Source organism: Phocoena phocoena, chromosome 20 (assembly GCF_963924675.1).
Source record: "Phocoena phocoena chromosome 20, mPhoPho1.1, whole genome shotgun sequence".
Lineage (NCBI taxonomy): Eukaryota > Metazoa > Chordata > Mammalia > Artiodactyla > Phocoenidae > Phocoena > Phocoena phocoena.
This window is the reverse complement of record NC_089238.1, coordinates 41300147-41327990: the sequence shown is the minus strand read 5'-3', so window position 1 is coordinate 41327990 and position 27844 is coordinate 41300147. Positions and strand designations below refer to the sequence as shown.

The 27844-nt window shown below is 44.9% G+C and overlaps 3 protein-coding genes across 5 annotated transcripts in view; 2 read left to right on the top strand and 1 right to left on the bottom strand.

Annotated features, from left to right (window-relative positions):
• Positions 1 to 20694, bottom strand: part of PRMT7 (protein arginine methyltransferase 7) — a 47373-nt gene extending 26679 nt beyond the window's left edge. The window contains exons 1-4 of one of the 3 annotated variants that reach the window (XM_065898446.1): positions 20588 to 20694; positions 16608 to 16781; positions 13545 to 13581; positions 4410 to 4559 (exon numbers count right to left, since the gene is read on the bottom strand). In XM_065898446.1, the coding sequence (XP_065754518.1) occupies positions 4410 to 4559; positions 13545 to 13581; positions 16608 to 16702 (282 nt within the window). In that variant the 5' untranslated portion in view covers positions 16703 to 16781; positions 20588 to 20694. Of the gene's footprint in view, positions 1 to 4409; positions 4560 to 13544; positions 13582 to 16607; positions 16782 to 20587 lie in introns of those variants that run through there. The other 2 variants (XM_065898447.1, XM_065898445.1) reach the window with 2 other exon arrangements.
• Positions 1347 to 2908, top strand: LOC136140817 (ras GTPase-activating protein-binding protein 1-like). Its single transcript, XM_065898981.1, has 2 exons — positions 1347 to 2297; positions 2507 to 2908. The coding sequence occupies exons 1-2, from the start codon at positions 1347 to 1349 to the stop codon at positions 2906 to 2908; spliced, it is 1353 nt and encodes a 450-aa protein (XP_065755053.1).
• Positions 20695 to 20764: 70 nt separating the features above from the next.
• On the top strand, positions 20765 to 27587 carry SLC7A6OS (solute carrier family 7 member 6 opposite strand). Its single transcript, XM_065899540.1, has 5 exons — positions 20765 to 20959; positions 21097 to 21372; positions 25208 to 25411; positions 26595 to 26715; positions 27457 to 27587. Exons 1-5 carry the CDS (start codon positions 20765 to 20767, stop codon positions 27585 to 27587), a joined length of 927 nt encoding a protein of 308 aa, XP_065755612.1.
• The last annotated feature ends 257 nt before the right edge of the window (positions 27588 to 27844 follow it).

Here is a 27844-nt window from a genome sequence, read left to right as displayed (position 1 = left end):
GATTTCTTATATTCCATCCATTCCTCAACCTTACTCTCCTGAAAATATCACCTAAAGGGGGGTCACCAATAACGTCCTAGCTGCCAACCCACAGCTTTCTCAGTCCTCATCCTGCTCAATTTCTATACCTGCGCTAATACAGTAGCCATATGTAGCTATTTAAATGTAAATGAAAATGAATAAAATTCCAAAATTCAGTTCCTCAGGCCTACTAGTCACATTTCAAGTGCTCAGCAGCCACATGTGGCTAGGGACCAGCATACTGGCCAGCAGAGCCATAGAAGATTTTCAACATCAGAAAGTTCTATCGGACAGTGCTGCTCTATAACATCCACACCGACTGACCACTCCCTCTTTCTCACGATTTCTATGCAGTCTGCCCCTACCCTCTAGGGGCTCTTCGTGTCTGTCTGAACTTGACTTTATGGTCACTCTTCTTCCTTCAGCCCCCTGAACATAGGCGTGTTCCAAGGTCTGCTCTTTTCAGTGTACTCTCTCTCCGTGGACAGCCTCCTACACTGCCAGCTTCACCTGTCACATCTTTAGCAAGTGAGTCCCAAATCCACTATATATATGCAACTCTCTCAAGGTTCAGACTTCCGTCTATAGGGACCAGCAGGTTCTCTCTCACTCTTTCTTCTGCACCTGTCTTTCCTGTTGCCATGCAGCTCAGGCAGAGCTGAAACCACAGGGCAATCCACAGACAAGAACAGAGGATCAAACAGGTAGTCACTAAAACAAAAATTGGGAGGCCACCATAAGATGTCAAGAATCAAATGGAAGAGGTCTGAGAGTCACAGGCAAGAGTAGCAAGAGAATTACAAATCCAGGTAAGTGATGTAAAAATATGGAAAAACCTAAGAGTACAGTCCTACCAATTCTATCGAAAAGTATGTTCTCACCCTATATTTTTAATTAGCAGTCCACATATATACTGGCTCCTGCCACAAGACCTGTCTCTCTCATACTCAACACATCCAAAATGAAATGCATTGTCTTTCCTGCAAAGTAAGTTATCGTCCTCTGAGTTCCTCTTACCAGTCAATGGCATCCCTGCCTCCACCCCAGACACCCACACTAGAAAACTAACTCTCACATACATGCACACCCTGCCATCAAAGCTACCCATGTGGAGTCAGCACCACATTAGGAACTAAAAAGACCAAGCTCCAGGTCTAGCTCTCCTACTTATTAACTGTGGGACTTACATCTTTAAACTCTATGGGTCTTAGTTTCTTCATTTACAAAGATAATAAAATCTAGTTGAGTTTTTTGTTTTTTGCCGTGCTGTGGAGCAGAGCTTGCTCCTCTCCCGCTCAGCCGTGCAGGCTGAATCGACCAAAGCAATGGTTATGGAGAAGCCTAGTCCCCTGCTGGTCGGGCGGGAATTTGTGAGACAGTATTACACACTGCTGAACCAGGCCCCAGACATGCTACACAGATTTTATGGAAAGAACTCTTCTTATGTCCATGCGGGATTGGATTCTAATGGAAAGCCAGCAGATGCAGTCTATGGACAGAAAGAAATCCATAGGAAAGTGATGTCACAAAACTTCACCAATTGCCACACTAAGATCCGTCATGTCGATGCTCATGCCACTCTGAATGACCGTGTGGTGGTCCAGGTGATGGGCTTGCTCTCTAATAACACCCAGGCTTTAAGGAGATTCATGCAGACCTTTGTCCTTGCTCCTGAGAGCTCTGTTGAAAATAAGTTCTATGTTCACAATGATATCTTCAGATACCAAGATGAGGTCTTTGGTGGCTTTGTCTCTGAGCCTGAGGAAGAATCTGAAGAAGTAGAGGAAGCTGAAGAAAGACAGCAGACACCTGAGGTGGTACCTGATGATTCTGGAACTTTCTATGATCAAACTGTCAGCAGTGACTTAGAAGAACATTTAGAAGAACCTGTTGCTGAACCAGAGCCTGATCCTGAACCAGAACCGGAGCAAGAACCTGTGTCTGAAGTCCAAGAGGAAAAGTCTGAGCCAGTATTGGAAGAAACTGCTCCTGAGGATGCTCAGAAGAGTTCTTCTCCAGTGCCTGCAGACATAGCCCAGACAGTGCAGAAGGACTTGAGAACCTTTTCTTGGACATCTGTGACCAGCAAGAACCTTCCACCCAGTGGAGCTATTCCAGTTACTGGGATACCACCTCATGCTGTTAAAGTACCAGCTTCACAGCCTCGTCCGGAGTCTAAGCCTCAATCTCAAATTCCACCGCAGAGGCCTCAGAGGGATCAAAGGGTTCGAGAACAGCGAATAAATGTTCCTCTCCAGGGCTTCCCTGGTGGCGCAGTGGTTGAGAGTCTGCCTGCCAATGCAGGGGACACGGGTTCGTGCCCCAGTCCGGGAAGATCCCACATGCCGTGGAGCGGCTGGGCCCGTGAGCCATGGCCGCTGAGCCTGCGCATCCGGAGCCTGTGCTCCGCAACGGGAGAGGCCACAACAGTGAGAGGCCCGCGTACCGCAAAAAAACAAAAACAAAAACAAATGTTCCTCTCCAGACGGGACCTAGACCAGTCTGTGAGGCTGGTGAGCAAGGTGATGTTGAACCCCAAAGAATCGTGAGACACCCTGACAATCACCAGCTCTTTATCAGCAACCTGCCTCATGAGGTGGACAAATCAGAGCTTCAAGATTTTTTTCAAAATTATGGGAATGTGGTGGAGCTGTGTATTAACAGCAGTGGGAAATTACCCAATTTTGGGTTCATTGTGTTTGATGATTCTGAGCCTGTTCAGAAGGTGCTTAGCAACAGGTCCAACATGTTCAGAGGTGAGGTCTGCCTGAATGTGGAAGAAAAGAAGACTCAAACCGTCCGGGAAGGGGATCGTCGAGATAACTGCCTGCGGGGACCTGGAGGCCCTCAAGGTGGGCTCGGTGGTGGGATGACAGGCACCCCCTGAGGAGGCATGGTGCAGAAACCAGGATTTGGAGTGGGAAAGGGCATTGCTCCAAGGCAGTGAATTGCTCTTCACCGATCTTCAGGCAGCAGTACAAACCCTAGCTCCCACAGAATGGTGAATTTCTTCAGCCAACTTCTGGTATCTTGGAATCTGATTCTAGTGTATGATACACTGCTTATGTTTGTACAATTTTACTTTTTGTATTAATGGTGTGTGCTCCTTCCCCCTCTCTCCCCGACCCCGCCACCTTTTAGTCCTTCACAGGAAAAATGGATTTTTTTTTTTTTTTTTTTTTTTTGCGGTACGCGGGCCTCTCACTGCTGTGGCCTCTCCAGTTGCGGAGCACAGGCTCCGGACGCGCAGGCTCAGCGGCCATGGCTCACGGGCCCTGCCGCTCCACGGCATGTGGGATCTTCCCGGACCGGGGCACGAACCCGTGTCCCCTGCATCGGCAGGCGGACTCTCAACCACTGCGCCACCAAGGAAGCCCCAGGAAAAATGGATTTTTAAAGAAGAAAAAAAAAAGACTGCATTTCCTTGTTTTATTTGCATATACAGACTGGTTTTCTTTTAAACAGTTTCCCCAAAGGAATGTGTCTTGCTTATTACTGACATTTGGTATGTTTCATTCACTGGAATATTTCTTACTTATCTTCTACATGTTTCAAAAGCCTGTGAGAATTACAGGATTTGATAAACACTTTTAAGGCAGGAAGAACCCAAACTGTCTCTTCTTTGAGAGTCATTACTACCTTCTGATGTGGAAAAACTGCTGTGGGAAAAATTGACAATTTAGATTCTCTCTGGTATGGTTAAAAACTGAATTAAAGGTGTTAGTGGAGTTTTTCTTTGGATACATGGTCACAAAACAGTTCCAAAACCTACTGTTTTTACCACTGAAATTTAAATTGTGAAATAGGTTTTAAATGCCTAGAATGCAACTGATAAGCTTTTCTTGAACTGTTAGGGTTTTTTTGAAGTAATTTTTTCATGTTTAATTTGTATTTGTAAAAAAAAAAAAATTTTTTTTTTAAATTTGAATAACACAAAACCAGAGCAAAAGTGTTGTGCCTTCTATTTATCTTTGATTCCAGTCTTGGCAATTGTTTAAAGAAAAATAAGAATTAAAAAAAAAAACCTAGGGCTTCCCTCGTGGCGCAGTGGTTGAGAGTCCGCCTGCCGATGCAGGCGACACAGGTTCGTGCCCTGGTACGGGAGGACATGACAACGACTGACTAGACATTAGCTTTTTTAAAGTTCCTCAGTGATTCTGACATGCAGCCAAGGCTGAGAACCGCTGTTTTCAGGGAAGACAATGAGCTCCTGGAGGAAGGAACTGTGTCTGATTCATCTCTGTGTTCTCCAAACCTGACCCTGTGCTTGGCATGGAGTGAACACTCCATGAATGTCTGTCTGTGAACAAACAGATGGGCAGAGTGCAAGGGACACAAAGAACTTCCCACACAGGACACAGGACACACATGTGAAGAGTGTGCCTCACCTCAATGGCATAGCAGAAGTCAGCACCAGCCGTGACCGCCATCATTGACAAGAGTCCTGTGCCAGTGCCAATGTCAAGAACCAAGGCCTTCTGTCCTTTGTCCTTCACCCTGCTCACAGCAGCCCGGATACCTTGGTAATATTTCATATTCTAAGAAAAAGGGAGAAACAGTTGTTATTTCATACCAGTTTTATAAATAAGTGCTTTGTGAAGTTCTGAAGTCATGGTTGGCAGCAGCAGTGTAAGTCATGACCCTATAACCTCTGTGACTTACACTGGCTGAGTTGGGCAGGACTCCTGAGGCTCCAGGGGCACTGGGTCAACCTCTTAAATTAAGCGATGGTCTCTCCCCTTCACATCCACTCTTCTATACTCTGCTTAGACATGCTGGGGCTAGGGCTCTGCAAACTACATTCTCCTCTTTCCAGCTGTTAGGACTGGACAACAGGGGAACTAGAGGGTGACTGAAAGGTAGGAGAAAGCTTGTTCCTTCCCACATAAGGGCTCTCCTTGGGCTCTTCAGAGCTAGCAGCAGCACTCAAGCAGAAATTCCTCTCAGAGATCTGAGCACTAGCCTCACAGGACCTCTCCTCCACACATCTAGGTCTGGAAACCCCAGTCTTCTCCCTTTGTGTCCCCAGCCCTAGGAAAGGGGACTGCTTTCTGCAATTACTATCACTAGGCTACCCTGGGGCCTCCCAGCCCTCCCACACCTGTGTAACCAATTCCCTCTATTAAATTCCCTCTGTTGAAATATGTAACATTGCTTTTGGTCTCCTCACTGGACTCTAATTCATACAGCTTCCTGGGCTAAAAAATATTTTCCTCTCACAAAATCATTTCTTTATTTTTAGTTCAGGTCCTTAGTAGCTTAAGCAGACACATTTTTTTCTCTATAACAGTTTGGCTGATTAAGTACCCTGACCCTTCTGTTGAAAATAACTAAAAATGATGGGGTAAATATATGTAAATCTGTTTAAATGCACTGATGACCTTGCCAAGTCACTAAGCAATATTAAGAGGCCAAACATGGACTTCCCTGGTGGTCCAGTGGTTAAGAATCCGCCTTCCAATGCAGGGGACATGAGTTCAATCCCTGGTCAGGGAACTAAGATCCCACATGCTGAGGGGCAACTAAGCCCATGCACTGCAACTACCGAGCACACGGGCCACAACTAGCGAGAAGCCCACGTGCCACAACGAAGATCCCACATGCCGCAACTAAGACCTGACGCAGACATACATACATACATACATACATAAATATTAAAAAAGAAAAAGAGGCCAACACCTAGAAGTGGATTCACCTGTGTTGAGCCTTAAGATGACTCCCCTACCAGCTGACACCTTGATCACAGCCTATAAGAGACCCAGAGGCAGGGAACTCAAGCTAAGCTGAGTCCAGATTTCTGACCCACAAAAACTGTGAGACATGGACTTCCCTGGTGGCACAGTGGTTAAGAATCTGCCTGCCAATGCAGGGGACACAGGTTCGAGCCCTGGTCCGGGAAGATCCCACATGCCATGAAGCAACTAAGCCCGCTGTGCCACAACTACTGAGCCTGCGCTCGAGAGCCCAAGAGTCACAACTATCGAGCCTGCATGCCACAACTACTGAAGCCTCCATGCCTAGAGCCTGTGCTCAACAAGACAAGCCACCACAATAAGCCCATGCACCGCAGTGAAGAGTAGCCCCTGCTCGCCGCAACTAGAGAAAGCCCACGCGCAGCAACAAAGACACAAAGCAGCCAAAAATAAAATAAATTAATTAATTAAAAAAAAAAGTGAGATAACTCTTGAAGCCATTAAGTTTGGGGATAATTTGTTATGCAGTAGAAAATGAACTAATACAGGACTATATTTTGATATTTTGATACAGAACTGGTATCAAAAGGGCAATATTCTCTGACCACAGTACAATCAAGTTAGAAATTTCAATAACAAAAATGTAACTCAAGGGCTTCCCTGGTGGCACAGTGGTTGAGTCCGCCTGCTGATGCAGGGGACGCGGGTTCGTGCTCCGGTCCGGGAGGATCCCACATGCCGCGGAGCGGCTGGGCCCGTGAGCCATGGTCGCTGGGCCTGCGCATTCGGAGCCTGTGCTCCGCAGCAGGAGAGGCCACAGCAGTGAGAGGCCCGCATACCGCAAAAAAAAAAAAAAAAAATGTAACTAAAGAAAAAAAGATTTTTGAACACTAAGAAATTTTAAACTCACAAGTAAAAGACTAAAGCAAAAGGGAATTAGAAAATATCTAGGGAGTTCCCTGGTGTCCTAGTGGTAAAGATTCTGGGCTTTCACTGCCATGGCCCAGGTTCAACCCCTGGTCAGGGAACTGAGATTCCACAAACTGCATGGCAAGGCCAAAAAACAAAACCAAACAAACAAAAAAAATGCAGATTTCTGCTGGGCCTGAGGTCTGCGCTTGGTCTGCATTAAAAAAAAAATCTAGAATTGAGTAATTTTTTTAAAACTATATATCAAAACTCATGGGATGGCTAGAGCAATATTTGGAGAGAAATGCATTAAAAAAAGACAAAAGATGAGACAGGCATCCACCTAAAAAATTAGAAAGAGGGCTGCAAAATAAACTCCAAATGAGTAGATGAATAAAAATAATAAAGAACAATAATCAATGAATTAGGAAACAAATATAAAACAGAAATCAATGAAGATAAAATTTAGTTATTTCAAAAGATTAAAAACTTGAAGAACCTCTGGTAAGACCAGTCCAAAAAAGAAACAGAAAAAAATGGTAAAGGAAGAAAAAGAAGTACAAGTAGCCAAAAACTGGGAATGAAGGGCGGGTGATGAGGTGGTGATATCAGTATATATGCTGCAGAGATTAAAGAGTCCACCAGGAGGGTACTTCCCTGGTGACGCAGTGGTTAAGAATCTGCCTGCCAATGCAGGGACACAGGTTTGATCCCTGGTTCGGGAAGATCCCACATGCCACAGAGCAACTAAGCCCATGTGCCACAACTACTGAAGCCCTAGTGCCCTAGAGCCTGAGTGCCACAACTACTGAAGCCCACGCGCCTAGAGCCCGTGCTCCACAACAAGAGAAGCCACCGCAATGAGAAGCCCACGTACCGCAATGAAGAGTAGCCCTGACTTGCCGCAACTGGAGAAAGCCCACATGCAGCAACAAAGACCCAATGCAACCGAATAAGTAAATAAACAAAAGAGATTAAAGGATATTAAAAACAATCTTTAGCAAATAAATTCACCCAAAATCAGATGAAGTGAACATTATATTGGAGATTCTATCCAACACATTAGAGCAAGAAAAAATGAAATAAGATCTAGATAGAAAGAAAATTATTATTAATCACATATGAGATGAGTGTGAAGAAAACCCAAAACACCTACAAATAATTATTAGAATTAAGAGAACTGAGAAAGATTACAGGATTCCAAATCAGTAAATAAAAAACAATTGAAATTCAGTATTATCAGCAATAGCTTTTAAACCCTTGGCAAAAGGAAGAATTTCTTAAATATGAGACAAAAAACACCAGTCAATAAAGAAAATATAAGATAAATTTGACATTAAATTTAAGAACTTGTATTGTGGAAAAAACCCCACAAACTAAGAGACCAGCAATACATATAACTGACAAATGGTTAGTACCCAGAATATATAAAGAATTCCTACAAATTACTAGGTCATAAAAGAGGAAACATGAATAGCCAATGAAAAATGAAAAAAGCTCACATTCAGCAGTGATCAGGGGAATGCAAATTAAAACTATAGTGAGAGACTAGTTCAATCCTACCAGATTGTCAAAGATGTAAAAATTGGTTAATACACAAGACGTGAGAATGTAAACTGGCACTATTAGTTTGGAAGAGAATCTGACATTACCCATAGAGCTAAACACACCTGATGGCTGATGGCCAGCAATTTCATTCCCAGGTATACACACCCTAGAGAAAAATATGCATATGCACCAGAGTACAGTTACTGGAATGTTCCAGGTAGCACTACTTACAATAGAAGGAAGCTGGAAACAACCCCAAAGCCTATCAGCAGAAGAATGGGTAAGTAGTGATGTATTTACACAATGGAATCTGTATAGCAGTGAAAAATGAATGAACTTACAGCTACATGCAAAATGGATGAATCTCAAAAACAATGCTGAGCAAAAAGACAAGTCACAAAGAATAAACACATTATGACTCCATTGTATAAAGTTCAAAAACAGGCAAAACTAAGAATTTATATTTTAAGGACATGTAGTAGGTGGTAAAACTATAAAGAAAAGCAAGAGAGTAACTGATACAAAATTCAAGACAGTGGAAACTTCTGGAAGGAGGAAAACAAATGCAATCAAGGAACACATAAGGAATTCCAAGTAATAGTAATGTTCCATTTCCTAAGCTGAGTAGTGAGTCTATGAGCATTTGTTTTATTATTCTTCTTTAAACTATACATATACATTTTATACTGTTTTGTGTGTCTATGTTTTAACAAAAAGGTTCTTTTAAAGAATACGAATAGTACTAGAGTTTAAAATATCAAAGCCTTTAAAACAGTACTAGACTTAAAAAGAAAATGGAGTGATAATATCAAAATTCTGAAGTGATTTCCAAACTAGAATCCAGCCTTAAGTGTGAGGATAGAATACAGAAGTTTTTGGACAAGCCAAGTCTCAAAAACCTTACTTCCCACAAACCCTCTCACAGGAAAGTGAGGAAGGATGAGCTTCACCAAAGAGGGAGGGAACCAAAGAGGAATACATGGGATGCAGGAAATGGAAGACCCAATAAAAAAAGAGGAATGAAGGAAGTCTACAGACAATAAACAAGAATCCTGGGACGACAGATACACAGCAGGTCTAGAAGGCACCCAGTCCAGACTGGAGCAGAGCAAAATGATCCCAGAGACAATCTCCAAGAAGATGAAACTGACAGAATAGCTGATTGCTTTGACCTTTCCTTCAGAAAGGAAATTTATACTACTGGGAGAAAGTTTGGGCATAAAAGGATGAGTACATAGAAAACAAAGCAAGGGAATTCCCTGGCAGTTCAGTGGTTAGGACTCCACGCTTTTACTGCCGAGGGCGCGGGTTCGATCCCTAGTTGGGGAACTTAAGATCCTGCAAGCAGTAAGGCGAGGCCAAAAAGTAAAGAAAAAAAGAAAGAAAACAAAGCAAAAGTAAGATAATTATTAATAAAGTTATTCAAGAAAGAAAAAGCATAGCTCAACTGTGAACAGTGTTTACACATGCCTAATAAAGTCAACATACAATTTTAACTAACATGCACATTTATGTGTTTACCTCAACACAACCCTTCAAAAGGAGGTATTATCGTTATCCCTATTTTACAGATGAGAAAACAGAGGCACAAAGAATTTAAGTGACTTGCCTACTGAAACACTGAATATCAATTTAGCAAAAATTATATTGGGACAAACGGAGAACGAGTGGGAAGGAGGAGCTGAAAGAATACCAAACTCTCAGCTCTCACAGTGGAAAGTCAATAGATAATAGTTATTTAGATCTGGAAGTAAACATAAAACAGCTCAAAAAAAAGAAATGAGGTTGCCTCTGAAGGTAACTATTAAAAGGTACTGTCTGGGGGACGATACACCAGGGTACTGCTTCTTTATTTTTTTTTAAATAAATAAATTTATTTATTTTTCTTTGGCTGCATTAGGTCTTTGTTGCTGAGCGTGGGCTTTCTCTAGTTGCAGTGAGCGGGGGCTACTCTTCGTTGTAGTACCCGGGCTTACCATTGCAGTGGCTTCTCTTGTTGTGGAGCACGAGCTCTAGACGCACGGGCTTTAGCAGTTGTGGCTCGTGGGCTCTAGAGTGCAGGCTCAGTAGTTGTAGCTCATGGTCTTAGCTGCTCCGCGGTATGTGAGATCTTCCCGGACCAGGGCTCGAACCTGTGTCCCCTGCATTGGCAGGCGAGTTCTTAACCACTGCGCCACCAGGGAAGTCCCTTTTTTTCTTTTTTTTTAAAACAGCGTGTTTTTGTATGTGTGTGTGTATTCTGTCTACCCAATTTTATTTTATTTATTTATTAGAAATTATTTATTTATTTATTTTTTGGCTGTGTTGGGTCTTTGCTGCTGCACGCAGGCTTTCTCTAATTGCAGCAAGCGGGGGCTACTCTTCGTTGCAGAGTGCGGGCTTCTCATTGTGGCGGCTTCTCATGCTGTGGAGCACAGGCTCTAGGCGCACAGGCTCCAGTAGTTGTTGCTCATGGGCTCAGCAGTTGTGGCGCACAGGCTTAGTTGCTCCGCGGCATATGGGATCTTCCCCGGACCAGGGCACAAACCTGTGTCCTGCATTGGCAGGCGGATTCTTAACCACTGCACCACCAGGGAAGCCCTGGGACTGCTATTTTTCACAATAAGCCTCACAGAAATATTTGACTCCTAAAGTAACTGCATTTATGCTTTGGATAAAATCAGTATGTCATTTTATGTTATGTGCTTTTTACCACGATGAAAGGAAAAAAAAAGTTAAAAAAATCAGGATGGCAATTGTTAGAATTGTTGAACTAGGAAAATGAACATTAAATACACTATATCCCCAAAAAGCAGGAGGGCACAGTTTTCTTTGTGTAGCTGTGCCTGTGGGGTAACAAGAAAGAGAGTGGGACTGGGAGCTGGCCTGGGAGTTTCAGTGAGCTGATCACCTGAGAACCCTAATTAGCAGCATCCTCAACAGTAAACCAGGGCCTGCATATTTTCCAAATTAATAACACTCATTAAATTAGCTATCACTTTTTTTTTTTTTTTTTTTTTTGCTGTACGCGGACCTCTCACTGCTGCAGCCTCTCCTGTTGTGGAGCACAGGCTCCGACGCGCAGGCCCAGCGGCCACGGCTCACGGGCCCAGCCACTCGGGAGCACGCGGGATCCTCCCGGACCTGGGCACGAACCCGTGTCCCCTGCATCGGCAGGCAGACTCTCAACCACGGCACCACCAGGGAAGCCCTAGCTATCACTTTTTAATTATCCAACTTTGAATCTAGAAAAATGGTGCAGATGAACCGGTTTGCAGGGCAGAAACAGAGACACAGATGCAGAGAACAAACATATGGACACCAAGAGGGGCAAGCGGCGGGGGGGTGGGCGTGGGGATGAATTGGGAGACGGGGATTGACATGTATACACTAATATGTATAAAATAAATAACTAATAAGAACTTGTATATAAAATAAATAAAATTAATTATCCAACTTTAAAGCTACTATTGGAGCCCTCTTAAAAGGCAATTGGTAGTATCTATCAAGAGTCCTACCTAATGTTCAAAACCCTAGACCACACCAAAAGATATTCGGATAGCAAATAAGCACATGAAACGATGTTTGACATCATTAGCCATTAGAAAAAATGGAAATTAAAACTACAAAGATAGGGACTTCCCTGGTGGCACAGTGGTTAGGAATCTGCCTGTTAATGCAGGGGACATGGGTTCTAGCGCTGGTCCAGGAAGATCCCACATGCCACGGGGCAACTAACCCGTGCACCACAACTACTGAACCTGTGCTATAGAGCCTGTGAGCCACAACTACCGAGCCTGCATGTCACAACTACTGAGCCTGTACGCCTAGAGCCCGTGCTCCACAATAAGAAAAGCCACTGCAATAAGAAGCCCGCGCACCACAACAAAGAGTAGCCCCCACTCACTGCAAGTAGAGAAAGCTCGCACGCAGTAACGAAGACCCAACGCAGCCAAAAAAATAAATAAATAAAACCTTACTAAAAAAAAATAAAACAACAAAATGTGAGGCACCATGCAAAAGCATAGAGAAATATGTTTTCCTTGACTCTGCCACTAACCAGCAACTTCTGACTCCATTTCCTCATGTGCAGAACCGGGGAGGGGAGAACAGAAGTTAGAGGTAAATAATGAAGAGTCAGGAATGTTCCACCAAGGAGGTTGAATTTTACCTCAAAAGCAGGGACAGGCCACTGAAGGGTTTTAAACAGAGGAGTAACATGGTCAGATAGGCATTTCAGAAAGACTCCTTGGGCTGCTGTATAGAGGAAGGAGAAGAGGGACCAACGCCAGTAAATGACGGCTGAGCAGGCAATGGGGTTGAAAGAACCACAGGATTTGATGACCAACCAACTACAGGCTCAGATAAGGAAATGGGCGCCATCTGGCTTGGCTGACCAGATGGATGACAATGCCATTTGCCCAAATCCCCTGGAAGCTGGGTTAAAAAGGACCCTCACTGCAGATGACACTAAAATCAGAGAGGCTCACAGGCCCACGAGTCCAAGAAGAAGACCATTAAACTAGAAAGGATTAGTCAAAAGCCGGGAACAATATTTGTTCCACATTCTGTAATTCCCCAACAGCTCAGCAAAGGCACTCAAATATTTGACGAAAATTAGAGAGGCACCTAGCCCCTCCCATGGAGCCTACACACTAATGGTGCTGAAGGAGGTCCTTCTGTCATAGTGTTACCAAGAAGTAGGCAAGCTGAGCAGTTAACCAGGGCTGGGTCAAGGAGACACCACCACCAACACAGCCTCATGACGAGCCCTGCCGTGTTCCCTGATCTTTCTGCAGTGCACTGCTCAGTTTTTAAGTGTGGCCCTGCATCCTTCTCCTTCAAGCCTCCCAATTTCTGAACCATCTGGATGAGGCTGACTAGTCAAGCACTCTGGTAGACCAGGAAATCCTGGGTTGCTAGCCATCATAAGACCAGAACTGTTAACATTTACTCAAACAGACAAAGAAAACTCAGATGAAACAAAGAACAAAAGCTGAAATGTAATTCTGCAGTGAAAGCCGAACATGCTTTACAAAATACAGTCTGCAGTGACCTCTAGAGATTTTATTTTAAAATTACAAACTGACTATACGAGGTAAAACTGTGTAATCAAAGTATTTTTATCTAGAGATCATGGAAATCAGCTAGTATGGCCCACTCACTGTAAATTCTAATAAATGAGGTCTGCAGAGGTCCCATGTTTTCTCCAAGGTCACGCTCAAGTCAATAACAGAGCAGGAAGTAGGACCCAGCTTCCTGATTTCCCAACCACTGCACCGTACTGCCTCTCTGCATCATTCTAACATCATGCCTCTGGGGGAAGTTTTTAACCTTCTCGTAATGGAAGGTTTCAAACACCACATCAAGGTAACAGTTTCCTTCTATACTTACCCTGTCTTTGTCATGCAGCATATCAGCATAGGATGACCTAAAAGAATAAAAAGACAGGTCAGAAACGTCTGCTAATAATGATAAACATCAACATATGAGAGTATTTACATATATGAATATATTCTTTTATCAGATGGAACAAATATCCAGGCCCATTTTAAACTATTTTAATAGAGCTATAAGCTGTCATTCTCCTGTACTGCAGAAAAAAATCTCAGAGACAGATGTTTATTTTCAGTAAAGAATCTCAGACGAAAAATGCTGATAGTTAGCCCTGTCACAGTAATTCCGTAGTCCTAGCATACTGATCATGTTGTACATCATACGATTTTTTCCTCAGGAACAACTCAGATGTGTCCAATACTTTACATAATCTTGCATACATTTGTACATTGGGATGATCACAGATGTAACACTGGGGAGAGGAATCGGGGAAAGGGAAAGTATATGCCTGCTGTATATGTGAAGGGTATCATGCCTGGCACTTTCCCTTGGTTGTCATCAGGGACAACGAAGAAGCATTCACCAAACTACAAGGAGGAGAGCTGCTTATCCATATTTTCTATCATAGTAATTCACAAACTTGAAAAATCTCTGGCAGGGTCAGGATAAGCCCCCAGAACTCAACAGGCTTAGCCCAAAGATGCTTTCTGAGAATTCCAGGTGAGAGTTAAGGCACTCTCATTAAACAGAGGACCTCCAGCTTCGGGTCAACATCAGAGTTAATGAAGAGCTTATTTTACATGCAGATTCCCACAATACATACAAAGAGCTTCTGATCTAGAAGATGAAGCTGGAGTCTGAAATCTGCACTTGAACTGGTGCTTCAGGCAACTGTGGCACAGGTATTTCATACTCTACATTTTGAGGAACACTGCACCAAAAGCAAAGGCTTCTTTTCTTTTTAATGGCATACCAAGGTTTTTAACATTTGAACCCACCTGCAAGTGTTTAGTTGAAATCTGGTCCTTTCTACTTTTCTCCACCTTTTTTTTTTTTTTTTTTGCGGTACGTGGGCCTCTCACTACTGTGGCCTCTTCCGTTGCGGAGCATAGGCTCTGGACGCGCAGGCTCAGCAGCCGTGGCTCACGGGCCCAGCCGCTCCGCGGCATGTGGGACCTTCCCGGACCGGGGCACGAACCGTGTCCCCTGCATCGGCAGGTGGACTCTCAACCACTGCGCCACCAGGGAAGCCCCTCTCCACCTTTTAAGGGGCATTTTCACTCCCCCATCTTCCCTGCCTCACCACCCACTCACTCCCCTGACTCCACTGACATCACTCTTCCTAAGCACCACCAGCTCACTCACATCATTAACATCCAGGATTTCTCTGACCCTGCTGGACACTCCCTCTTCCTGAAACGTTCTCTTCCTTTCTACTCTCTGGCCATGCCCTCCTGGTTGTCTTGCCTCATCAGCTATTCCAGGATTCCTTCTCCAGTCCTCTACCTCTCACATTCTACACAATCTCTGAAAGCCTGCAATCTCTTCCAGTTTCAACTCTAACAACTGCAAACTGTCTCCAGACCCATATTTATCTGCCCAGTGGCATTTCCATCTGGATGTCCAAAGCCAGATACCTAATCTTCATCACCCCAACAACACCCATTCCTCCTGTGTTCTTCTCAAGGAACAAGAGTTCCATCTACCTAGTCACTCTAACCAGAAATCTTGGTGCTTACTTCATTTTCTCTCTCTCCTTCCATCACTGCATCCAGTGAGTTATGAAACTCAAGCTCTCTCAAAGTTTTTCCTCCTCTCTCCACCTCCACTGTCTCAGCCTTGGGGTTGCAATATCCACCCAAATGCCCATATGGTTTTCACACCCTCCAACCCACTTTCCACACTGGTCTCAGGTTAATGTTCCAAAATGCAACCTAATCTTTTTTCTTCCCCATTTAACACCTCAATCACTCAGAAAATAACGTCCAAAATATTTAGAAAGAAAGTAATGTGTTTGAGCCCTTACTCTGTACCAGACATTGTACTTCATTCACTCATCAAATAACCCTAAGAAAAGGGTATTATATGATGAGATATACATATTGTTATACTGAGGTATATACTGTTATACTGTATACGAGGCATATATTACTACATTGATCCTCAGAGAAGTTTAGTAGCTTGGCTAACGTCAAGCTACTTGACGTTAAGAAGTCAAGCAGCTTAAGAAGTGGCTAAACTAGAACTTATACAATCAGGTTCCTCTTCCTGCATTTTGCTACCACCAATTACAACATGACCCCTGCCTACCTTTTCAGCATCCTCTCTCATTATAGCCCTAATTTTGCACCACACTCCAGCCACAATGACTTGCTAGCCATTCCTCAAACTAGCTCATCTGGAAGTTTGCACATAATCCCTGCTGCTCAGAAAGCTATCTCCCTCTCTTTAGATTTGGGAAATCATTCAAATATCGCCCTCCCAGCCCAGTTGGTTCTTGCTGCTTCCACGTACTTTTGTGCCCATTTCCACTGACTTTTATCTCATGGTGTCATAATTTTTTATATGTCTGTCTATTCCACAAAACTGCATGTTCTTTGAGGATGAGAACCTTATCTTTGTCATTTTGATATTCACAGCCTTAGCACGGTGTCATATACACTTAATGATTGCTAAACAACAGTAACTCACTTACATACTTTTAAACAGCCCTCCAAAGGAAAAAAAAACCTCATTTTTTCCCACTTTTTCCATTAAAGAGAATTTAACTATATGATAAATGTGCCAACATTTCAGTGACGCAAGTAAATAATTAAACTTCATAAATTCGTCTACTACTACTACTACTACTGAACTTTGGGTCCTCTTTGGTCCACAAGACAGATCCTCGGGGACTCTGGTACAGCTGCCACAAAATGTCTGACTCTCCACACAGGCATAACTTTGCCTAACTCCCACACAAACCTACCTAGCTGAGCAGACCTGCTGGTGATCAACACCTGCCCTGATCAGAAGCACTGGGTGACAGCCTATTCCCCACTCAGACTAGATTCCAAGGCATCTGCTTTGAGATCAAGGGCCCCACCCAACTGCAGCCACCTGTGGAAAAACCCTTGTTACCTTGCGATCTCCTGGTGGTAATCATAATGCTCATCCTCCTCCAGCCACTCCACAGATCCCGTGGTTGGGTTGGCCCGCCCACAGAAGACTTTCATGGTGCCAATTAGCTCCTCAGTTTTAGCACAGAAAGGCAGCCTTGCCAGCTGCTTGTAGACAGGTCTGATCGTCAGAAATCTCTTCAAATTGTAATGCCCAAAAATGTAGAGAAAAAAAAAAAGAAACCAAGAAATAGACAAAAATGTCAGAGCCACTGAAAATATTTGTTAATCAGCATTTTAATCTTTCCAGCAGAGTTACTTGGTTTTATATTCAGCATATAACATCAAATACTATTAAGACAAAAACTCAGAAAGCTATCTGGGAACTTCAGCAGTCCTCAATGATTCCAATAGGGTCAAATGACCATTACAGGTGCATCTGAGTACAGCCTCAGGTGAAGGCAGGTAAGAAGAGAAATAATGCAAAGGAAAGGGCTAGAAGGAAAGGAGAACACAAAGTGATCGTCGGGGTGGTGGTAAAGGAGTGTCACCAATACTGCCTCAGAAAGGTAAACACTTAGTTTAAGGAAAAATACAAAGAAAAAGCAATTCAAGCCAACAAAGAAACCTCACCTGAACAAATAAATCAGAGCTATATGCAAACATGGCTAATCCCAGGAATATAACATTGAGCCAAAAAAAAGCAAATCACAGAATACAAATGATTCCATTCATATGAAATTTATAACCATTCAACATAGAACAATATATTCTTCAGGGATCACACTAAAAAGCATGGCAGGAATGAGGATAGTGGTTACCTCGAAGAGGGAGGGGAAAAGGATGGAATCAACGAGGGCCACACAAGGGACTTCAAAAGTAACAGTATTGTTATTTTTCTAAAACTGGGTGGTGGGGGCTTCCCTGGTGGCGCAGGGGTTAAGAATCCGCCTGCCAATACAGGGGACACGGGTTCAAGCCCTGGTCCAGGAAGATCCCACATGCCGCGGAGCAACTAAGCTTGTGTGCCACAACTACCGAAGCCCACGCGCCTAGAGCCAGTGCTCTGCAGCAAGAGAAGCCACCTCAATGAGAAGCCCGCGCACCACAACGAAGAGTAGCCCCCGCTCGCCGCAACTACAGAAAGCCCGCACACAGCAACGAAGATCCAACACAGCCAAGGTAAATAAATTATTTTTTAATTAAAAATTAAAAAACCCGGGTGGTGGGAATACAGGTGTCCATGATATTGTCATTCTTTATGCCTCACTACTTTTTATGATTACTTATCCACTCCATATTCAATTTTAAAAACAATTTACTTATCCACTCCATATTCAATTTTAAAAACAATTTTTAAAAACCTTTCTGTCTGAAAAAAAAACAAAGGCTTCAAATAAATGTCACCAGATGCATATCTTATATGGCCTGTTTCTCCAAAGGTATCTATTTCTGAGAGATAAACACCAAAGCTTAAAGTCTGAAAGTGCTTCTCGGCAGATATGGCCTCTCATAGTGCCCTCCCTCTTACCATTCAGAAAACAGCAAGTGTTCCACACTCCCCTTCATTTCTTGATAAACACTGATCCATCATCAGGAAACCTTAGAAAGAATGCCTACTCCACAGGACCCTAAACATTCCTAAGGCATTTTACTGCCAAGAGTTACGTTCTTTTGAAGTTATCTAAACTAAGCAAACACTGAATTCTTATACTAGAGGATGGAGAACAATCTTTTCTGAAAAGACTCAGGCAGTCACTGGACTGGCTCAAAGTAGTCAATTTGTCCTTCAGTAAAACTCTACCTCTAACTCTACTTCAGCATGTCTAATCTCTAATTTAGTAGCTCTCAAGCTTTCTGACAACTCCAGTAAGAAATATGCTTTACCCTGAGACACAACATACACACACACGTAAAGTTTCACGAAACAAAACCTAGTCTTCCTGTAGTCAAAACCCTCTGATACAGTCCACTGTATGCAATTTTTATTTTTTATGCTGGTCACGATCCACTAAATTGATTTAATAACTCACCAAAGGGTTGCAACCTACAGTTTGAAAAGCGCTGCTACAATCAGCTCTGCACATCTCTGCTAATGCTTATTATTAAAAGACAGAGTATCTAGAACTACCGTAATTTGTAATATGCTTTAGATAACCGTGTCCAACAAATGCTGTAGTAGACAAAAGTTTAAAAGATGGGTAGGGGCTTCCCTGGTGGCGCAGTGGTTGAGAGTCCGCCTGCCGATGCAGGGGACGCCGCGGGTTTGTGCCCCGGTCCGGGAAGATCCCACATGCCGCGGAGCGGCTGGGCCCGTGAGCAATGGCCGCTGAGCCTGCGCGTCCGGAGCCTGTGCTCCGCAATGGGAGAGGCCACGGCAGTGAGAGGCCCGCATATCGAAAAAAAACAAAACAAAACAAAACAAAACAAAAAAAGATGGGTAGGATTTAGGTGGGTGAGAAGAGGGAAAAAGCACTTCACCAGATTAGAAAGGCTTAGACAATCATGCACAGTGAACTAATCCGTTTAGCTGAACAAGGGGTCAAACATGTTGGTGGGGTCCATGTTGTGAAGAGTCCTGAAACCCTTATCCTGTGGTCCATGTGGAATCAACCATAAAGTCACTTAAAGGTGGAGTAAAGAACTGTAATTTATGGAATTCCCTTTTCACCTGTGATGTTGCAGAGGCTGTAACTAGGACCACAGTGTCTTTTCAGATCTGTAGAGAAGTCACTGGTTTCATATAAGTCTAAATAAATGCTTGAGGACAGGAACCATGTCCTGTAACCTCTCTGGGTGAACACTAAACATCTTCTATGGATGAATCTCTTCGTATTATTAGGACTTGTCCTCTCCAAGAAGGAGCCCATACTCCAGACTCAGGATACTCTAACCTCCTCCTCATTCTACAAGAGCTGTGAACTCACAGGGTTAATGGAAATCACCATGCCAAGCCCTAATTGCTTTACTAGTCAGATTTCAGAGCAGACGTCTGGTTCATTTATTCAAAATTTACTAGGCACCTTCTGTATGCCAGGCACTGTATTAGGACTAGAGAACTATCACAAACAATACAGAAGAGGTCCTTGTCCTCCAAGAATTTACAGACCCTAATGGGGGAAAGAGAGTAAATATAAATATACGATTAAAGACTACCTGAGGGCAAGAAAGGAAATATACAGGACACTATGAAAGAGAATAACAAAGTTATGGAAAGACTCTCTGAGGAAAAGAGCATCTAAGTTGAGGCCTACAGAATAACCCAGGTTAAAAGCTGTGAAAGTGCAATGCTCATATTTCAGGAATCCTTACCCCAACTTTTCCAAGAAAAGGTCCTAAGATGTAAAGAACTAGGTGCAGAGTGACAAAAGCCTGAGTGACTGAAGCACTCTGAGCAGAAGAAATGATGGGCGACTAGGGGTGGGCTTCTGCAATGTCGGCTGCGGAAAGGTGTTTGGACTTTGTTCTAAATGCACTGGGAGCCACTCAAGGGTTTTAAGCAAAAGAATATCTACGTTGGATGTACGCTTTTACAGGGCCGTTCTGGCCAGTGTGTGGTAGATAGACTGGTTTCCAACTACTGAGAATACTGTGACTGGGAAATACCAGTGAGCCAGGGAACCGTGGCCCAGTCGGGGCGCGATGGCTGAATCTCCGTTAAGATTGCGACGCGGGTCTCTATCGCTGAAGGGAGGCACCAAGTACTATGATCCAGGTCCCGGCGGAGGTGCTCAGTCACAGGCCCAGCTAGAAGCAATGACCCGACTGGATGGCAGAGCCAGGGACCGCCTAGAACCCCGCACTACCGCCGGCCCGGGAGCTCTGGGCAGCCCCATACGGATTCTAGAAAGTTCCTCCAGCGTCCCGAAGAGATGCGTACCCCAGTGTCCGAGTACGACCATGCCACATTCCTCCGCCGAAGCCTTGTGCTGAGCACAGGATGCTGGCTGCACCCGACCCTTCAACCGCGACCCCACCTTCCCAACCAGCCCGGCGCCTCACCGGCCGTGAGAACCTCGCCACTCACTTCCACCGCCACCGCCATCTTGCCGCGGCAGGCGCGCAAAGGCGGGACTTCCCTCGGCCCGCTGAGCGGGCCGGGGGTGGGGCCCGGAAGCAGAACTGGAAAGCTCTTCCGTCGCACCCCGCGCATTCCCATAGTGCTCCACGATAGCTGCTATGGAGGCCGGCATGACAGCGGTCCTCCGCGTGAAGCGGAAACGCAGTGCGGAGCCCGCTGAGGCGCTTGTCCTTGCTTGTAAACGCCTTTGCTCCAGCGCAGTTGAGTCGGGAGCCCAAAAGACACCTCCGGAGGATCTGGAGAGAGCAGCAGAAAATAATGTCTTCCAGTTGGTGGCCACCGTGCGCTCCCAGGTATAGGGCCGGGAGGGAGCCAGTGTGAAAGGGATCTTAGGGCGCAGCTGGGGCGCATCATTTTCCCTAACCCTTTCACGAACCCCTGCTTATGCCGCCCCACACCCCCGCTTTTTCCCCCTCCCCACTCCCCGCAGGAGGAGCCAGTACAGCCGCTCGTGCGAGCCGCCCTGCGCCCGTCCCAGGGCAGCCAGCAGCGTATCCGCCGTCATCTCCGTGCGTCGGCTCGGGAGATCCAGCAGAACGGCCGCTACAGGGTAGTCTCTAGCCGCCGATCCTCGGGAATTCCTTCGGGCGGCTTGGGGTCCGAGGACGCGCCGGGAAGCCCAGAAGCCGCCGAGGACGCAGGCTTCCAGCTGTTGGACCTGGTCCACGAGGAAGGAGACCCAGAGGCCGCCGCGATCTCCTGCAAAGTGAGTACACGCCGGGAGTCGAGCTCTGGGCTTCTCGGGACAGAGAGTACGCAAAGTTAGCACACAGTTAAGGAGGGTACACATGGCTTCACTTTAGAGATGGATGATCCATCCAGCTTGATGGACATGTTTTACAGGTTAGATTATCCATTCAACAAGTATTTACTCAGCGCCCACTATGTGCCAGGCATGGTTCTTAGGTTCTGTGGATACAGCAGTGAGGACCTAACATTCAGGTAGAGGAGAGAAACATCAAACAAATTCAATGTCAGATGGTGAAATGGGCTATTGGAGGCGGGGGGAGCGTGCTCCCATTTCAGTGTCATTTTCACCGAGAAAATGACTTTTGAGTAAACACTTGAATGGCAAGGCACTGCGGATATCTTGGGCAGAGGGATTCCACACTGAGGACCTCTAAGTGCAAAGACCCTGAAGCTGAATTTGTCTGGTGTTTGCAAGGTCATTGTGCATGGAGCCCAGGGGGATGGGAGAAGATAGTAAGGAATTTGGGGAGAGGATACCGGCTAAACCCTTTCAACTAGGTAGTTGCAAGGATACATTGCCTTTCACCCAGAGATGGGGAATCACTGGAGGATTCTGACCAAGGTAAAGAATCCTAAAGCAGATGGAAAAACTCATCAAAGGGAGGTTAAAGGACCAGGTCTGGGTAGCATACCAAGCTTGAGGCAGATTTTGGATTAGAATGCAAGTCTTCTCACATTTAATTCAGTGTTAACTTTTTTTTTTTTTATGTTTATCTTTGGCTCTGTTGGGTCTTCGTTGCTGTGCGTGGGCTTTCTCTAGTTGAGGCAAGTGGGGTCTACTCTTCGTTGCGGTGTGCGGGCTTCTCATTGCAGTGGCTTCTCTTGTTGCAGAGCACGGGCTCTAGGCGCGCAGGCTTCAGTAGTTGTGGCTCGCAGGGTCTAGAGCTCAGGCTCAGTAGTTGTGGTTCACGGGCTTAGTTGTTCCGCGGCATGTGGGATCTTCCTGGACCAGGGATTGAACCCCTCTCCCCTGCATTGGCAGGTGGATTCTCAACCACTGTGCCACCAGGGAAGCCCCCAGTGTTACTTTCTACTAATTACATTTTCTAAGTTAGTTTTGTACCTCACTTCCAAAAAGCAAAGTCACGGGCTTCCCTGGTGGCGGAGTGGTTGAGAGTCCGCCTGCCGATGCAGGGGACACGGGTTCGTGCCCGGTCTGGGAAGATCCCACATGTCGCGGAGCGGCTGGGCCCGCTGAGCCTGCGTGTCTGGAGCCTGTGCGCCGCAACGGGAGAGGCCACAACAGTGAGAGGCCCGCGTACTGCAAAAAAAAACAGAAAGCAAAGTCAACTACATGCAGTAAGACCAAAGAAATAGAAAATTCTCAATCTAAGGTATGCTCCCTCTTGATAAACATTTTTCAGATCTCCTTTTAAGTTTCTGAAGTTTAAAAAATGAAATCTTGGGCTTCCCTGGTGGCGCAGTGGTTAAGAATCCGCCTGCCAGTGCGCAATGCTGGGGACACAGGTTCAAACCCTGGTCCGGGAAGATCCCAAATGCCACGGGGCAACTAAACCTGTGCGCCACAACTACTGAGCCCATGTGCTGCAACTACTGAAGCCTGCGCACCTAGAGCCTGTGCTCTGCAACAAGAGAAGCCACCGCAATGAGAAGCCCGCACACCCCAACAAAGAGTAGCCTCCACTCGCCGCAACTAGAGAAAGCCTGCACGCAGCAACGAAGACCCAACACAGCCAAAAATAAAAAATAAATTTATTTTTTAAAAATGAAATTTTTATTCAAAATATATCAAGCAAAAGATATTTAATCACATTCCTAGTATACGTGGATAACAATTTGGGCATGATGTCCATAGCCACCTCTTTTACCAAAACTAATTCCAACTGCATCATGAGTTACACATTTTTAAAAGCAAACCAATGTTCAGTGGAATCGAGTCAATTAAATAGCTCATTAAATCATATAAGAAAACCTAGTAGATAAGTTAGGAAGGATATAAACACAGATTTTCCCAACAATGCAATACAAACTGTAAACACATCAAAAATGTTTGTGCAGAATAATTATTAAAGAACATAAATTTAAACTGAAAGCAAACTTGAGGTTTTATGCCTACTAGACTATCAGGAAAAGGGTTGCCGGTAGCTCTGCTGGCAAGGCTGTGATTAAAATTGTACGAAAAAAAAAAAAAAATTGTACGACTGTTGTGCTTAAAATTGATGCAAGCCTTTGGGAAAACAACAGGGCTTTACAGTAATATCAGGCATCCTAAAAATAGATTGGAGCCTAGTATTTTAAAACTATTTTTATTGTTTGGATTCTAAAGCCGTCCAAAAATCTAAAGAGATTTTTTGTTTTTGGCTGCGTTGGGTCTTCGTTGCTGCACGTGGGCTTTCTCTAGTTGCAGCGAGCGGTGGCTACTCTTCCTTGTGGTGCACAGGCTTCTCATTGCGGTGCCTTCTCTTATTGTGGAGCTCTAGGCGTGCGGGCTTCAGTAGTTGTGGCTCGCAGGCTCTAGAGTGCAGGCTCAGTAGTTGTGGCGCACGGGCTTAGTTGCTCCACGGCATGTGGGATCTTCCCAGACCAGGGCTCGAACCCATGTCCCCTACGTTGGCAGGCGGATTCTTAACCGCTGTGCCACCAGGGAAGTCCCTGTATTGCTAGTTTTTGTAAATATTTTAATGGCTGCATAATTTGTTGAACTGAAGGCTGGGGGCTTGTGAGTTGGAACCAGAAGTTTTCTTGTGAGCAGCTTTGAGGTTGGTCAAGAGTCTGCACAAAAACTGACATCTCTAGTTCCTTTTGACTTTGGAGCAAGAAAGAATTCCCTGTAGCCTGTAAATGATGAGAACATTGGTCTCCCTTTATCTGCCCTGGCCATGGGACACCCCCCTCTTCCCCCTGTATGGTGTCTGGTTTGAGCTGCAGAGCTTCCCGTGATGAACCTGTCGAGAGTGACTGGCAGTACGTCCCTATGGTTTCCAAAGTGACCTGTGCTACCCTAGACAACACAGCCTCTTGCCACTGGAGCACATCTTACCTGGGCAAGTTCTATTCTGGGACAATCCATCTCAAACTATCAGAAAAAGGATTATAGGGCTTCCCTGGTGGCGCAGTGGTTGAGAGTCCGCCTGCCGGTGCAGGGGACTCAGGTTCGTGCCCCGGTCTGGGAGGATCCCACATGCTGCGGAGCGGCTGGGCCCGTGAGCCATGGCCGCTGAGCCTGTGCGTCCGGAGCCTGTGTTCCGCAACGGGAGAGGCCACAACAGTGAGAGGCCCGCATACCGCAAAAAAAAAATACAGAAAAAGGATTATAGGGGAGGCCACTCCTCATTTGTGATTAAAAGCAGGATGTCAGGGTGAGCAAGCCAAGTGGTGGGTGATGGCTGGTGGTAGTCACCAGGGTCCAGGAATCGCCCTTAGGCCCCTATAGGAGGCCGCAGAAAATGCAGACCCATTTGGGGGTCAACCATAGCGGTGCTGCTGTCAGCCTGTGGATCTCCAAGGGGAGAACATCATACCAAAGGAGCTTTGTAGAAGCAGATCCTGGGGGCAAGACTAGCCAGCTCTGCTGGCTCTCCCCTTCCTCAGGCCAGTCTTCCCGTGTGCTCTTATGTCAGCCAAGCACAAAAGAGCAAGAAGCTATCTTGTAAGCTTCTATCTTAAAAAAAGTACTAAACTGAGAAGAGACTAGTAGGCCATGGGGATAAGAATCTTGAATCCAACATAGAGAACTGCAGGGAGGCTTCCTTCACCGAGGTCTTAGGTTCCTCCTCTTGGGACATCCATGTTTTAAGTTATGCATGTATCATCTGCTGTTCTCTTTACAGACATCTGACCCAGATGTGATCCTCTGCAATTCTGTAGAGTTGATCCGTGAGCGGTTGACTGTATCTGAAGATGGACCAAGAGTTGGGTACCAGGAGGAACAGAAGGACACCTATGTGTATGACATTTACTATTTGGACATGGCCACTCCAGGATGGATTGAGAACATCCTCTCTGTGCAGCCCTATAGCCAAGAGTGGGAGTTGGTAAGGGGGCCCATGAGGCAGGGGGCATGAGGCAGCCTCAGTCCATTTTCTAGTCACATGCTTTGCCTCCCTAGGTTCTACTCCTGATTGCCATTGTTCTTAGTTCTTCTTATCCTTGCTTAAAAGGAAAAAATTATGCTAAATGCCTTTTAGAAACCTGGGTTTAGTGCAGGAATTTTGGGAAAGACAGTCTACATTGATAATTTTTGCTCTTAATGAGTCTCTTACAAGGTTTGCAACATAGTCTTGTTTATGCAGTTGGCCCTGTTTAATTTGCAGGTTCCGTGGGCTCTGCATCCCCAAATTCAACCAACCACAGATCAAAAATATTCCGGTGGGGGAAATTCCAGAAAGTTACAAAAGGCAAAATTTGAATTTGCTGCACATTGGCAACTATTTACATAGTATTTGCATTGTATTAGGTATTACAGGTAATCTAGAGATGATTTAAAGTATGTGAGAGGAGTAAAGCAACTATACTCCAATAAAAATTAATTTAAAAGGATAAAGTATATGAGAGAATGTGCATAGGCTATATGGAAATACTTAGCCATTTTGTGTAAGGGACCTATGGAAACAAAAGCTTTTTTTTTTTTTTTTTTTTTAATTGTATCTTAAAGGGTGAAAAACCTTGGATTAAGAAAGCTAACATCCTGACGTTATTAAATTCTAAAATTATTAATGAGAAAAGTTAAGGTCTACCTCTCATCCTCTTATTATGAGAGAAGCACCCTATCCCACACCTGCACTATAACTAGTCTCACACCTTGGTACCCCCTCCTTTCTGCATTTCACACTTGGGTTTTGGCTCTAACCTTTGGCATCACCTGTAATCCATATAATCCCTCTCCTACCTGGCTGGCCTTCAGCAGTTTGAAGATCACTGCCATCACCTGCTCAGAGCTGTCTCTCCTCCGCACCCTGCTGCGTTCCCTTCTGGTAGAGTCAGATCATCCAACCGGGAAATGTGGTTCCTGGAACTGGACTCTGAGTAGAGTAGGGCTACTGTCTCCCTTTCATAGCCTGAGGTTACTACAGCCTCTAGCAAACTAACACCTATGTTTTCTCTTTTTCACACATCACCCTTAAATGACATCTCTCCAAGTTAGTCTGCTGATAGCTTCCCCCAGAGCATAACTGTAGAGGTTTTGACTTATACTCATGTTTATGTTGAGATGTGCAGGTGAATGATGACCAACAACCAGAGGACATTTATGAAGATGAAGATGATGAGAACAGTGAGAATAATTGGCGCAATGAGTACCCAGAGGAGGAGAACAGTAACGGAGATGAAGATTCCAGAGGTAGGTGGTAGCAGCCCTGGTTGAGGAGGGACTGATGGGATCTGGGACTGAGGTGTGAGCAAGGTTGACAGGTGTATCTTAGCTGGTTTTCCTTCTCTGCCCTTGGAGCTCCACCAGCTTGACCACAAGCTGGTGGAGCTGTAGGACATGCAAGGACCAGTGTTCCCAGGGGGGCTGCTGGAGGTATAATGTCAGTTAGGCCTGGGTTCAGATCCTTAGTTCTTTCATTGCCTAGCAATGGTCCCTTTCCCTCCTACTTTGAATAGAGTGCTGGAGAGGTCTGCCAGTAGGAGTGGGCCCAGGGTTTTCACAAACCAAAGAACTGTTGCATTTACCTGTGCAACAACACAGACATGGTACTTGGGGGAAGAGGAAGGAAGGATGCTTTGGTACCACAGTTCTTTGACTTTCTTGGTGTTTGATGATAGAGGAACAGTTAATCAAGCTATGGGATATTCTATTGGGGAAGTGGCAAGGAACAAAATTATATTTGCAACATGACTACAACTATTATAACAACAAAAAAATACTGAGGGGAAAACGACAAAGCACTCCAATGTTATAGGACTTGGTTTACTTGGTAAGAAGTTTATTGCTTTTTAAAAAATTGTTCTATATTCTCTTTATTGAACAAGTATTTTATAATAGGAAACAAAACAGACTTTTTTGAGAAGGGAAGGGGCTTTTGTGGTCATTTAGAAAACCATACAATTAGAGCCCATTCCTGTTATCTCATTCTAGTCTCTGATGATTACAACAGCCTCAGTGAAGAAGAAGGAGACAACAGAGGACCACAGATGTGGAGCAAATACCCTTTGGATGTGCAGAAGGAATTTGGCTATGACAGCCCCCATGACCTGGATTCAGACTAATGATACTGTGATATCCATGAGGTTCTACCACAAGCCCCTGAGGGTTCTGTGACTGCAGTGTCAGCCACACTAGTTAACATCCTCTCGGGTTTCCTAGCTTAACACATGGAAGGAAAAAGCATATCCAACAGCACCATTCCACCATGGTGAAAACTTGCACTAAGGGAGTCCGTCTTTTCTACTATCTGTAGGGCCCCCCTTTGTCTCAATCAAAACTGACCTTAGAGTCTGGGGGCGGGAGAGATGCTGTGAAAGTG

Excerpts from the sequence above, each read along its gene's own strand:
- SLC7A6OS (XM_065899540.1), top strand. The coding sequence starts at position 20,765 with ATGGAGGCCGGCATGACAGCGGTCCTCCGCGTGAAGCGGAAACGCAGT. Across the intron at positions 21,373-25,207 it reads CCGCCGCGATCTCCTGCAAA|ACATCTGACCCAGATGTGAT; the intron begins GTGAGTACACGC and ends TTCTCTTTACAG. Across the intron at positions 26,716-27,456 it reads CGGAGATGAAGATTCCAGAG|TCTCTGATGATTACAACAGC; the intron begins GTAGGTGGTAGC and ends ATCTCATTCTAG.
- LOC136140817 (XM_065898981.1), top strand. The coding sequence starts at position 1,347 with ATGGTTATGGAGAAGCCTAGTCCCCTGCTGGTCGGGCGGGAATTTGTG. Across the intron at positions 2,298-2,506 it reads AGGGCTTCCCTGGTGGCGCA|ACGGGACCTAGACCAGTCTG; the intron begins GTGGTTGAGAGT and ends GTTCCTCTCCAG.